General features: G+C 50.7%; 1 protein-coding gene across 12 annotated transcripts in view; it reads left to right on the forward strand.

Moving 5' to 3' along the window:
- Window positions 1-14,016, forward strand: part of FNIP2 (folliculin interacting protein 2) — a 137,709-nt gene that overhangs the window by 94,176 nt on the left and 29,517 nt on the right. For all 12 annotated transcript variants that reach the window (XM_089301871.1, XM_051831668.3, XM_051831665.3 and 9 more), the window contains 5 exons: window positions 5,338-5,539; window positions 6,166-6,254; window positions 8,822-8,968; window positions 9,083-9,252; window positions 12,236-13,538. In XM_089301871.1, the coding sequence (XP_089157997.1) occupies window positions 5,338-5,539; window positions 6,166-6,254; window positions 8,822-8,968; window positions 9,083-9,252; window positions 12,236-13,538 (1,911 nt within the window). The remainder of the gene's footprint in view (window positions 1-5,337; window positions 5,540-6,165; window positions 6,255-8,821; window positions 8,969-9,082; window positions 9,253-12,235; window positions 13,539-14,016) is intronic.

The raw sequence follows: 14,016 nt of genomic DNA on the forward strand, positions 1-14,016 counted from the left end.
TTGGCCCCTTGACGCGGGATGTGGTGAGTGAGACGCTGGCCAGCCTGGCTGACGGCGTCATCACCGCCCCTGCGGCTGTGGGACTGCCAGCATCCTCCCTGTCGCGCTGGCTCCTGTGATGGGAGGAGATGGGCCTTGGAACTCTTCCCCTGTAGGTATCTTCTCTCTACTGCAAGTACTTTTTTACCCCTTCACATTTAAATCCAGAATCGAGGAGCATTCCCTAACCTATTCCTCCAGAATTCTTCAAAACTCTAATTTGAATCAGACCTGGCATTGGGAATTAATAAATCTCCTGTACACTTGTACTTAAAAGTATCTTTACATTCTAAAAGCCCATGAATATACTCAGGGCAGGCTACGTAATTTTCAGATAAGGTATAAAATAGAAAATGCAGGGCCCCTTATTCAAAAAGCAAGAAAAGTACTACTAAAAGTAGTAAAATGCAGAACTTTTTCTTTAAAAATATTTTATTCATAAAATGTAAGAGATGATAGATGAATATCAACATAAGCTCATAAGCTCCAAAAGTATTTTTGTGCCATACTTTAATGTAAGTAATAACTCATGTGTTACCTTGAATCATCGTGAAATTTTTCTGGCTTGCTTTTCTACAAATTCTTTGTTAAGTCATCAAACTTTGTACTTTTAGCAACCTGGCTTTCAGTCAATACCATCGAAAATGACATTAGTCACTCCTAGTAATTGCAAGGTGGCAAATAATTCTGGACTTGGAGAAGGACCTTTTTGCTGACAAAATGTCGATGGAGCTTTATAGGCTGTGACGTCATTGATTCGGAAACTTTTTTTTTTTAAATATTTATTTATTTATTTATTTATTTGAAAGAGTTACACAGAGAGAGGAGAGACAGAGAGAGAGAGAGAGGTTTTCCATCCGCTAGTTCACTCCCCAATTGGCTGCAGTGGCCGGAGCTGCGCCGATCCGAAGCCAGGAACCAGGAGCTTCCTCCGAGCCTCTCACACGGGTGCAGGGTCCCAAGCACTTGGGCCGTCCTCCACTGCTTTCCCAGGCCACAGCAGAGAGCTGGATCAGAAGTGGAGCAGCCAGGTCTCGAACCGGCGCCCATATGGGATGCCGGCGCTTCAGGCCAGGGCGTTAACCCACTATGCCACAGCGCCGGCCCTGATTCTGATAAACTTTAAAAATACAAATTTTGGTACATTGACATTAGGTAACTCTTACACAAGAGTTTTTCTAAAAACATTTAATTCTTCACATAAATCCATTCTGTGTAAGCCTGAGTTTAAATTCAGGTCTACATTTACGTAAAGCTGTTTTAATGCTTCCTCTGACATTTTCTGTAAATGGTGACGATCTTAGCCAGAAACTGAAAACGTCCTCATGAGTTGTATATAATTCAGAATAATGCCTGCCTGTGTACTCTGTCGCTGGGCCTTCAGTTGGGAAGCCTTATATAGATTGTTAATTTGAAGCTTCACATGAAAATAGTGTGTGTTTTTCTGTCTAGATCATCAATCTCTAATTTCTATGCCAAGTGAACATCGGCTTTGCAATGTTCTCACAGCTTCACAACCAGAGATCATGAACTCCTGGGAGCAGTCCAGTCATTCCCTCCTATGTGTTACTGCGGTATCCATATGTAGGCTTCTATTTTTTGGTGATTTCCTGGAGGGATAAATATCTGTGCAGGCTCCACACATGGATGCCCTCCCACTGTGACTTCTGGAGCTGCGAAGGTCCCACGCCTCCCTTCTTTCCCCCTCCCACTGCTGTGGTCCCTGTCACAGCCGTCACAGCCACTAGTCTGGGTCACAGTCTTGCTTCCCTGAGGTCTTGTGACATTCCAGGCTGCCCCAGACACGTGGGCGTGTGCCGTTCGTCGTCTGGGTTGTATGCCCTTGGGCCTGAGCCCACCCATGTGCAAACTGCTGCCTGCCGTCCTCACTGCTTGTGTGCATTGTGCGTGCTTCACGCTCCCTTGAGACTTCACTGTGCGCACACAAGCTCAGTGGTCAAGTTGTAAGATTTCAAGATGGCGATGGCAAAGCATTAAACCAGGCCCGAGGCGCCTCTCAGAGCAGGGCCATGTATGGGCAGGGTCACATGCCCAGGGAGCCAGCTGCCGGTGCCATCTTACCACTGAGGATATCGGCATAGCAGATATTTAGAACTGATCCCTGCACCTGCAGAGATCCTTGCATTTGAAGAGTGTTGCCGTTGATCACTCCCTTGGACAGCTGTGTGGGTGGGGAAAATCAGTCTCTTATGCTGGAGACAGGAGAACAGTCGGTATCCAAAATTAGGGTTGCTTGAGGCTTGGAGAGAAGACTCATAGCAATCAGAAAACTTCCTTCCCCAGAGGTTAAGGTAGTCAGCGATGCTGTTCACGACCCTGAGCAGTTGGCTCCTCACTGAGCTCAGGGAGCCCCTTGCTGTGCGTTGATTCCAGATGGAGACTGGGGCTTGGGCACGTAACAGCTGGTACAGGGATACCACCTGTAGGCGAAGAGACGTCTCAGGGGTTCCGTCGCTTACTGAAGCTACAGGAGTAAGGCATGTTGTCCCAGAGAGCCTTTCAGTCTGTGGATTTGAATTATTCATTTCATTTTAAAAAAATTTTTAAAAATGTATTTGAACTGTGGAGTTGCACAGAGAATGAAAGATATCTTCCATCCACTGGGTCACTTCCCAAATGGCCTCAACTGTTGGAGCCAGGAGCCTGGAACTCCATCCAGGTCTCCCACATGGGCGGCAGGAGCCCAAGCATTCAGGCTGTCATCTGCTGCCTTCCCAGGTCATTAACAGGGATTTGGATTGGAAGTAGAGCAGCCAGGACTCAAATCCAGCATTCAGATGGGATGCTGACATCTCAGTCTGTGCCTTCACCCATTGCACTACAATGCTGGCCTCAGATTTGAATTATTAAATTGAACTAACCATATAACATTAATGATAGGATATTCTTTGATCCACAAAAATGGCAGTTTGGTATGATCCCATATGGTACACAGAATTCAGTTCCAAGTTCAAAGCTGACACAATCAACAGTTCGACTAAGCAGTCCTGATGCCAATTATCAGTTATTGAGGCACACTTAAATAATCAGTTTTTGCTTTGTTTATGATCTTGAGGTACGTACAGTGTACATAAATACCCATTCATCAGTATCAACAAAATTCTATCAAAAAGGGAAAAAAAAAATCAAGTGTGTAACTGGTCTTTGCTTGAATGGGAGGACTGTCGGCTGGTGTGATTGCCTCCAGTCCCAACCCCCGGGGCTCCAGCTCTCAAACTCATCAGGTGGCGTGAGTACCCCCAGATGCATCAGATGTGGGGTAGGAGACTGGCGATTCCCAATGTGCAAAAGATGAGCCCAGGCTAGAAGATCGAAGCCCTGGGTTCTGACTCCTCTGTGGTTGCTAGGAAACTCTGTTCCCATGGCAATTGGCAGTCTGCCTCAGTTTCTTCATTTGCAAAGCAGCCTGTGTACTTACCCAGTGACCTGGGGTTAAAGATACGAGGGAATATTTTTGGAAACATTCCCAATCGTCCTTTCGTTGTGGAACAATTTTCAAACTATAGTTAGGATACCCCGGGGCCTGATCCCAGTCTGCAGAGTAGAGCCAAGTCGCTGTGGCATTTAGTCGAGAGGGCTAAATAGCCCAGCAGGTAGGAGCTGCTTGCTGGACTGTAGCTGTGCAGGTTTTCCGGAAGTTCAGTAGGTGGCACTCTCTTCTACGTTAAGACTGAGGACAGCGGTGACTGTAACAGTCTTTCTCTTAAAGGGAAGAGAGAGAGGAAGATGAGGAGGAAAGCCACATACGGTTCAGTATGGATTAGAATTTGATTATTAAAGGCCAGATGGGCCTGAAGATGAGTGGCCTGGTACAGTCCCTCCTTGAGAGCAAGAAGGAAACTAGGAGATGCCAGACACGGAGGAGAAGGTTACAAGTGAGTCTTGTGGGAGAAGCCCAGATGAATTTCCCGTACTGCAGGCAAACAGTGTCCCAGATAACATACTTTGGAAAAGAGGAGGGAGCATCGCGTGCAAAGTGAGATTCTAGGAGAGCCTTACGAGGGTGTCCTGATGGTGAGGACCCGGGAGTTCTCGGAGAAGGCGGTTGGTGGTTGGTAGTGACGTGTAGCAAGTACAGCAGCACATGGCAATCACGGGCGTGCCGGTGCTTGGCTGGACGGAGCGGCTTTCCCTGCGGTATCAGCCAGACCTTCCCGGTGTCTCCAGGAGCTGGCCTGTGACCGGGGGACACAGTCACGTGCTTCTGAGGTTGGGGCAGGTAGATTTCCTGGCTGTCTGATTTTCTGTTTGTGTGCAGTTAATAAAGTTTGGATGTATTTGAAATCACAGGAGCACTGTGGACTGTGAGTAGACCAAGGGTGGCAGGGGCAGCTGCCTCAAGTTCTGCTCCGTGTAAGTCGTCGTCAAGTTGCAATCTGTGGTGAAGAGAATGGAGGAAGCAGGGCCCTGCCGTATCTGGCAAAGGCACTGAACAGTGGAGTCGGAAAGAGAAAATGCGCTGTCTCACGTGCTGGGTGCCAGGGAAGGCGCTTTCATTCGCAATGTGTTTTGTCCTCTGTTTCAGTGTCTTCATAGGAAAAACAGATTATTTTATTTCTACTCTTGTCGTTGTGGTAGCACTGGTGGCTTTTCACAATAATTAACAAGAGACGTGATTAGGCTGTACTTACGAGGCTTATCCCTTAAGGCAAATGAGTTTATAATGAGAATTTATTGGCTCCGTGGCTGTCTGATCACAGAGGCGGCATCTCTCAAAGAATCAGGGTTTTTGAGGATTTGACTGTCACTTTGGATTTCCCAGAGAGCTCGGTGGATCTCGAGGCTTACTGTCTGCATGTAGAGGAGTCAGTTCATGGAGCAGTTTTAATTTGTCTTAGGAAACTAACCCTAGAAATACCAGTACATGTTCCCATGTGATGCCTGTTAGAGTACTGATGAGCTCTTGCCTCTTCGGAGGTTCTCCTCTGTTGGTATCTATCAAGCAAAAACAGGGGGCCTGGGTTCTGAATGAAGACGTATTTCACACCCCTTTCTAACCACCATCCCAGTGGCATAAAGTGATCCGGGCAGAGGGCCGAGAGTCTAAAGAGGGGACATTTAAACGCCCGCCGCTCCTGATGTCCATTTCCTTTCACGTCACAATAATGCTGTGTGGCATTCTCCTTCATTTCTCACGACTGTAGGAGAGGGGGTGGATAAACTCCTGGTGAAGACCCTCTGTTAGATGAGCTCTCTGAGCGTGTCCCCTGCAGTACAGTTTGTGTCCAGTGGGACACACTAGTGCACGACAGCTTCTCAGACGTCCTTTTCCTCCAGGTCAACAGATGAGATGTTCAGCTTGGCTGAAGAGACCTGCAGCTCTAACCCAGCCATAGTTAGGAGGAAGAAAATCGCCGTGAGCATCATCTTTTCCCTGTGCGAGAAAGAAGAGGCGCAGAGGAACTTCCAGGACTTCTTTTTCTCTCATTTCCCCCTGTTTGAATCTCACCTGAACAGGCTCAAGAGTGCGATTGAAAAGGTAATAAGGGCCGGCGCTGCAGCTCACTAGGCTAATCCTCCACCTTGTGGCGCCGGCACACCGGGTTCTAGTCCCCATCGGGGCGCCGGATTCTGTCCCAGTTGCCCCTCTTCCAGGCCAGCTCTCTGCTGTGGCCAGGGAGTGCAGTGGAGGATGGCCCAAGTGCTTGGGCCCTGCACCCCATGGGAGACCAGGAGAAGCACCTGGCTCCTGCCTTCAGATCAGCGCGGTGCGTCGGCCGCGGTGGCCATTGGAGGGTGAACCAACGGCAAAGAAAGACCTTTCTCTCTGTCTCTCTCTATCTCACTGTCCACTCTGCCTGTCAAAAAAAAAAAAAAAAAAAAAAAAAAAAGAAAGAAAGAAAAAAAGAAAAGAAAAGGTAATAAGGTGGTAGTCCAGGGTCCAGGGTCGGATAGGAAGCGATCCCGGGGGCGTCTCGGATCACTTCCCCGAGGAGGGCGGCTCGGCCACAGAGCGATGGGGTCGCAGGGCTGCTTTAGGAAGAGAGCCCCTGCCTTGGATGACCCGAGGCCTCGCTGCCTTGAGTGTTCTTACTTGGTTACACTGGAGGCCCAGTCAGTAATGTCTGCTCAGGGAGTAACGTGGCTTTCTTCTCTCCCATGCAGGCCATGATCTCCTGTAGGAAGATCGCCGAGTCCACTCTGCGGGTCCAGTTTTACGTCAGTCGCCTGATGGAAGCTCTGGGAGAGTTCAGGTAACGTGAGTTGATGAGCTGCAGCAGCGTGGCCACCGTGTGTCCAGGGGTACGAGGAGACCCTGACTAGGAAGACTGGGGCCGGGGATTGACCACTGTTAGTCACTTCACTGGCTCCACCCTTCCAACTGGACACAGAGCAAAGGAAGCCAAATTTGAAGTAACCCAGTACCGACTAATGCCCACCACTGCCCGAGCCTGGAATGATTGTTAGCAGGATGAGTGGGGACAATTAATACTCAGCCGCTGTCCCTTGTAAGTCCATGACGTCATTCTCCTGAAACCCTAAGGGTAAGTGCCATCACACTCTTTTATGGAGGTGGGAACTCGAGCCCAGTGACGCTTGGCCAAAGCGTGGATGCAGAGACGTTACCTGTCACGCAGACAGATGTCCCCGTTTGCCAGGACAGTCCTGGTTGTGTCCTCTCCCAGGTGTCCTCTGCACAGTGAATTACACAGTTGCCCCAGAGCGTCCTCATTAGGGATGGTCGTTGCACTCTGCAAGTTGGTTTTCTGGGGCCCTCGCTCCCGGTGCCTGGGTGGAAGAGGGACCCGCTGTGGGTGGCAGGTGGGAATCTCACCCACCGCGCTGGGCTGGGGTTGCTGCAGCACGTGTTTAGAGCCGGTGTGTCCGTGGGGGCTGGAATCCCATGCCTCAGACTGTTGCTGCATAGCTGAGAGAAGCAGATTTGCAGTTCATGGAATGTTAGAGCAGTTTTGTGATGGTTAAGGTATACACTGGTGAACTCTGTAGTGCCACTGGAGTGAAATCACCGCCCCTCTTGGAACTCTGGGTTATGAATAAAGCGCTAAAGTAACAGGTTAGTTATCATCTGGCAGTGGTTAAATCATACTTTTGAGGAATAAAGTGAAGTTGTGGTTTTTGCTGGCAACCTGGTGATCAGTAAACCTTCTGTAGTTTGTGGGGGCAGCACTGGATTTGCCTGCTGTTGTACTGTAGTCAGAGTAGAAGCAGGCTTGTGCCTGCGAATCGGGAAACTTGTTTAATGAAAGCATTAATTTTCCAGAGGTCAAGAAACTGGAAGTACAGGAACCAGAAAGCCTTGCTGTACACACAGACAGGTCTTGCTCTCTTTTCAGCAATCAACCTAGAATTAAGTGTTACCATTTAGAGACCTCACGTTTTAGTGAACGAATCCAGTGCCACAGAACCGTACTTGGTCATTGCTGCCTAATTCAGCAATGCTCTGTTTCCAGGAAAGGCGGGATTCTCTCATGTCCTGCTTCTTTCATGCACACAGAAAGTCAAGTCAGAGTGTGTCTCATGTCTTGATTCTGGAAGACATAGCACAGGTTTGATGTATTATAGATTCAGAAATACAGTGACCTTTTACCCAGAGGAGATCTCACGCTAAGTTAGTGTAAACTTTGGAAAAATAGTTATCAGTCATATGGCTTGGCGCAAAGCCTTCTGTGCCAGGCAGTGAGACCTGAATTCTCATCCTGATCTTGTCATTTAGTGCTTGTCTTATGCAAGTGACCCAATCTCTAGTCCTTGATATATGGTGTAGTAAAGAAGAGCTGTTTGTATAGTTCTTCTCTTCTAAACTGAACAGGAGCATTGTCTGAGAGAACCAAAGCATTAGCCAGAAATTGGGAGAATTGAGTTGCTTTTGGTTACACTTGGAGTTACAGCATACATGAGAGTGCTTCAGAGAAGTTCAGAGCCTAGCAGTAAGATGCTGGCTAGGACACCTCCATCGTCCATTGGAATGCCTGGGTCAACTCCAGGCTCCAGCTCCTGACTCCAGCTTCCTGTTACCGCAGACTCTGGGAGACAGTGGTTCCTGCCACACACATGGGACACCTGGATTGAGTTCCTGGATCCTGACTTTGGCTCCCCAGCCATTGTGAGCATTTGGGAAGGGGACCAGTGAACAAGAGCTCTGTCTCATTGCGTCTCAAATAAACTAGAAAGTTTAAAAAACAAAGTTTGTGGACAAATGGAATTTAAAAATAAGTGTGTTCTGGTGCAAAAAAATTTACGAAATTCATGCACACAAGGAATCTTCAAAAATTTCATGGAAATGTGTATTATGAAAACTATACGTGGATTTCAATTCTTTTGCACCAAAACAAATTTAACTTTTAATTCCATTTGTCTGTGAACTATTCAAAATACCCTCGCACTTTGTTTTTCTGTTTATTTCTTTACTGTAAAAATGGTTGTAAATTCTGACACAAGGCATTGTGAAAATAAGTGTTTTTTTTTTTTAATGATTTTTTTCTGTCAGGTTGGCATACTTTTTTGGTAAAGGGTATCTGCTGTAACTACTCAGCTTTTCCATTGGCCAGCACAAACAGCTGTAGACTGTCTATGAATGAATGATTGTGATTGTGCTCCAATAAAACTTCATTTACAAAAATGGCGACGGACGGATTGGGCCTGTGGGCTCTAGTTTTCCAGTCTCTGTTATATACACACTGTTCGAATACCTAAAGACCATGTAGATCCAAATTATCATTTTCTCCTTTATTCTTTTACATCAAGAGTAATGAGAAGACCTGTGACAGTTCAGTATACCCTGTCTCTCTCTCTTCTACAGAGGGACTATCTCGAACCTATATTCTGTTCCAAGGATAGCTGAACCTGTGTGGCTCACCATGATGTCCAGCACGTTGGAAAAAACCCAGCTCTGCCAGCGCTTTCTCAAGGAGTTCACACTGCTGATAGAACAGATCAACAAAAACCAGTAAGCGTCAGCTCTCTGGAGACTCTGTGCAAACTCTGTAGCCAGCGTATCTGCGGCACAGGACGTGCTGCTTCCTGTGTTGATCTGGTTTTGTTGTTTTTCCACTTCTCCCAGGTTTTTTGCTGCCCTACTGACTGCAGTGTTAACCTACCACCTGGCCTGGGTCCCGACTGTCATGCCCGTGGACCACCCTCCCATTAAAGCCTTCTCAGAGAAACGCACCTCTCAGTCGGTGAACATGCTGGCCAAAACACATCCCTACAACCCTCTCTGGGCGCAGCTGGGTTCGTATCAGTTAAACCTTTCAGGGAAATACGTGGGAGGGAATTGAACAATGCTACAGTTCATAATTTATTCTGGCCCTCTCACCCAGTAATTCCAAGGTTGTCATTGGGCACGCAGGGAGTGGGAGGATGGCCTGCGGATTCTGATTGCAAGGCTGCCGCCTTCCTCTCCTTTCTCCTCCTACCTGCTTTGTTCTTTAAAACAGTATAGGTAAACGGGGTGCTTCAGTGGCACAGTGGCTGTCCACCCTAGAGCAGGGTTTTGCAACCTTGGCACTATTAACATTTTGGACCTGCTAGTTCTTGGTGGAGTTGTGGAAGGGCAGCAAGGGAGAGCTGTCTTGTGCATGACGGAGCATTTAGCCACATCCCGGCCCCTGTGTCCACCAGCTGCCGGGAGACCCTTTCTGCCCAAAGTTGTAACAGTCAGAAATGTCTCCAGCTATTTCCATCAGTCTCCCAGGTTGGTGGGTGTGGGGGAGGCACTCCCTGGTTGAGAACTGACCTGGGGGATGGATCAGATGGGGGAAAATGAGAGAAAAAAAAAATAACACACCAGAATTTGATCACCTTTCTAATTTTACCATAGATCAGAAATATGATCTTTCTGTGCTCTGTAATGCACAGATTGTGATTACTGGTGACGTTCATTTCCCGTAAGTTTGTACTTAAGCATGGTTATATAAGGAATCTTGTCCCTGGCGTGTTTGGTTATAGTTTGGGACTTGTGAGACGGGGGTGTTGTGTTTGGTTCCTGTTGAGGAGTTGTGGATGCCGGGGCCTCTCACTCATCAGACATGAGAGTAAACTCGCACACTCAGCGCTGTCCCGTTTCTGTGCTAGGTTCCAGGTTGGGGAATTCAGCCACGTGTACTGCGTAGCCTGGGGAAGCCAGCTGCTCAGTGGAGGAGGTGGCTCTGGATTCCCGTGATCTCAAAGCTTCCTGATTCCTGCTTTGGGCGGGGTGTTCAGGAAGGTGCAGGAGGGAGACCCAGTGGTGCAGAGGTGAAGAGCAGGGGGCTCAGAGCCCACCCACCCGTGTTTCAGCCCCCGGGGGCCTGTGACTTAGCGTCTGCTGCCCGGGGCCTCCCAGGTCTGGAGAGGCTTTAACGCAGTGGTCACTGTGGGGTAATGAGTTAAGGCACCTTCGGTATGGTGGTTGCTGTGCAGATCCTGTGGGGGTGGCAGAGAACCGCCTGCTTGAGCCACGCCCCTGCTGCCTTCCAGGGTGAGCATGCGCAGGAAGCAGAGCTGGGGACTCGAACCCAGAAACTGTCGACGCGAGATGTGGATGTCCCCGGTGACATCGTAACCTCTGCCGAATGCACGCCCCTCTAGTCTTCTACAGAGGGGACTGTTATTACTCTGCCCTGCTCTTAGAGCCCCCACTAGGGAATACTCCTAATGGAAGTGTTTTGTGATGGTTCCCCCGGTCCTGCTTCTTCTCGTAACGTGGTTTCTATCTGTATATGCTCTTTTTTATTTTTTATTTTTATTTTTGACAGGCAGAGTGGACAGTGAGAGAGAGACAGAGAGAAAAGTCTTCCTTTGCCGTTGGTTCACCCTCCAATGGCCACCGTGGCCGGCGCGCTGCACTGATCCAATGGCAGGAGCCAGGTGCTTCTCCTGGTCTCCCATGGGGTGCAGGCCCAAGCACTTGGGCCATCCTCCACTGCACTCCCTGGCCACAGCAGAGAGCTGGCCTGGAGGAGGAGCAACCAGGACAGAATCCGGCACCCCGACCGGGACTAGATTCCGGTGTGCCGGCGCCGCAATGTGGAGGATTAGCCTAGTGAGCCACGGCGCCGGCTTGTATATGCTCTTATCACTGCCGTCCCTCTCCTAGATGCAGTTCTCAAATGCAGTCTCACTCTGCAAGCTCTTATCTATGACTCTTACCAGATACCACCTTTCCTTACTTTGGGTCTTTTCAGGTTTTGATTTGTTACAGCATTCTTAATCTTTTTTTAATGGCTTCTAGCTCCAAGTTTGTTGTACCAAGATATATTGAGGTAAATCTTTTTTTTTTTTTTTAAATATTGATCTGTTTATTTGAAAGAGAGAGGTAGAGACAGGGGTGGGTGTAGGTCTTCCATCTGCTGGTTCACTCCCCAGATGGCTGCAGTGGCTGGAGCTAAGCCATTCTGAAGCCAGGAGCTTCTTCTGGGTCTCCGAGGTGGGTGCAGGGGCCCAAGCACCTGGGCCATCCTCTGCTGCTTTCCCAGGCACATTGGCAGGGACCTGGATCAGAAGTGGAGCAGCCCGACTACAGCTGGCGCCCATATGGGATGCTGGTACCGGAGGCTGGGGCTTTAACCTGCTGAGCCACAAAGCCGGCCCCTTAATGCCACATTTCCCCTTCTTCCATCCTTAAGCTGAATGTAGGGTTCGATAGCCAGTTTTTCAGCCACTCATCAGGATATAGTCAAAGGGGAGCTGTTTTTTTCTCAGTAGAATTTCCATGCAAAGTAAAATACAGACAGCCTTCAGATTCATTACTCACGACTCTGATTGTCTTCTCGTTGATCAAACTGCATGCAGTGTTTGCATGTAGGCGAATACTGAGAAGATTCTAAACAGAGCACCTAATTAAGTATCTTGAAATGATTCACTGCACTTCTCTTCAGATATCCTTCAACCTGGATTGTCCTGGGATTCTTCTCATTCTGATTTCCAAGATACAGTATTTGTCCTGATCAAATACTCAGAGCTCTGGTTTGGCCTCCGTGGGGCCACCTGCCGAGGCAGCCAGCTCATGGGAGGCCTGTGCACTCAGCCACGCTACTCCCACGCACCAAGGGCTGTGGCCTGGGTCATAGAGGAGCAGCTAAGACATGGTCTCTGCTAGAATCAGAAATGCGGTGTGTGAAGAATGGAGTCTCAGTTGGGAACCTAAATTGTCTGTTTGGCCCTTGTGAAGGGGAAAACGCCCCCAGCCTGCTGAGCCCGAGGACTCTGTCTGAGTGTCCCCTTCACTCTCTAGGTGACCTCTACGGAGCCATAGGCTCGCCTGTGAGGCTGACACGCACGGTGGTAGTGGGGAAGCAGAAGGACCTGGTCCAGCGCATCCTGTACGTCCTGACCTACTTCCTCCGGTGCTCTGAGCTGCAGGAGAACCAGCTGACCTGGAGGGGGGCTCGCGGCGAGAGTGGCCAGGTCGTCGACGGGCGCCAGATCGTCACGGCCCTGGAGAGGGGGGAGGTGGAGGAGTCGGAGTACGTGGTGGTCACTGTGAGAAACGAGCCTGCGCTCGTGCCCCCCATCCTACCCGCAGCCGCGGCGGAGAGGAGGAGCCCCGGGCCTGCAGGGTTCGCGGAGACCCTCGAGGGCACGGACGGGAGAGCCCCGGGTCCCACGCCTGACAAAGAGGCAAGCAAGAGGCCGGAGCAGAGCGTGGGACCCCCGGAGCCGGCGGCAGACGGTGCCTGGCAGCCTCAGGGTGCGTTTTGCGGAGCTGAAGGAAGTAAGAACGAGGCACCAGAGGGTGACGCCTTGCTCCTGTGCCCCTGTGAGGCTCCAGGGGCAGGCATGAGGGCGGGGCAACCCGCTGCCAATGAGGAGGCCCGAGGGGAGCTGGCCAAGAAAGGGCCGGACCGCTCAGCGGCCAGGCCTTGCCCCGACAGACACTCCTGGCAGAAGCCCCACGGGGAGAGGGTTACTTTCCACATCGGAAGCTCCGTGTCACCAGAGTCTGACTTTGAAAGCCGCACCAGAAAAATGGAGGAGCGGCTGAGGGCCTGTGGACAGCACCCAAAGGAGGCCGCTCGGGACCAGCAGGTTTCCAGATGCCCCTCCAGACCTGGCCCGGGAGACAGTGCCCGCTGTCCTCAGACTCGCAGCTGCAGGGGAGCAGCAGGGGACCCTGGCCGGGGCTTTGCAGAGGACAGAGACGTCAGAACCGATGCCACAGCAGGTGCTGCTGCCGGGAGCCCTGGCCACACCGCCGGCTCGCTCTCCCCTCCGGACGGCGCAGCCGCAACTGGAAGGAGAGCGCCGGAGACAACCGTGGGCTTGGGTTTAGAAGACCGAGAAGGACCGCTGGTAGAGCCTGGTGCAAACCGGGCTGTACAGCAGGACTCTGGCCTCCCGGCGGCTGCCAGTGTCCCCCGTGGGGATGCCAACAGGAAGGCCCACATCAGGACAGAAGGAAACATTCCCAGGAACGAGAGCTCGGACAGCGCTCTTGGGGACAGTGACGATGATGCGGGTGCTTCAGCCGCCCTGGATTGGAGTCACAGCGGGGACAGGACCGACGGGGCCTTGGAAGTGGAGCTGCCTCTGCCCAGGTAATGCTGGCCAGGCGGGAAGCAGAGGGAGTGGGGTGCAGTCCTGCTTGCCTGCCCTGACTCCCGGGGTCACCTTAGGCACTGGTGGCTGCTCTACGCCATACAACACGTGGTTTTATGTGGCTCTTCGCAGCGCATTGACAGTGTTGTCCTACCAGTAGAAGAGGTGACCAGCCTGCCCTCTTCCCAAAATAACTTCTGGCTTAGTGTGCCTGAGCTGTGTGATGGGGGAGCCAGTGGCTGTCCCAGCGGCTACAGGGGCATTTTTGGGATACTTGGGGCTGTGGCTGTGGCCGTGGCGGTGGGGAACAGTCTAGTTTACTGTCACCATCACAGAGGCTCCGTGGCTGGCGGCAGGTGCCTCACTCCAGAGGGGTCAGACCCCCCTCCCCATGGGGCCTCTGCCCTGCGGCTCAGAGCAGCGTGAGCCATGGGAGACGGCACTCTGCCTGAGCCCTCCGTCAGGCCGGTTACTGGG

This window comes from Oryctolagus cuniculus, chromosome 8, assembly GCF_051225735.1.
Source record: "Oryctolagus cuniculus isolate XC-2025 breed Fujian yellow rabbit chromosome 8, ASM5122573v1, whole genome shotgun sequence".
In the NCBI taxonomy this organism is placed as follows: domain Eukaryota; kingdom Metazoa; phylum Chordata; class Mammalia; order Lagomorpha; family Leporidae; genus Oryctolagus; species Oryctolagus cuniculus.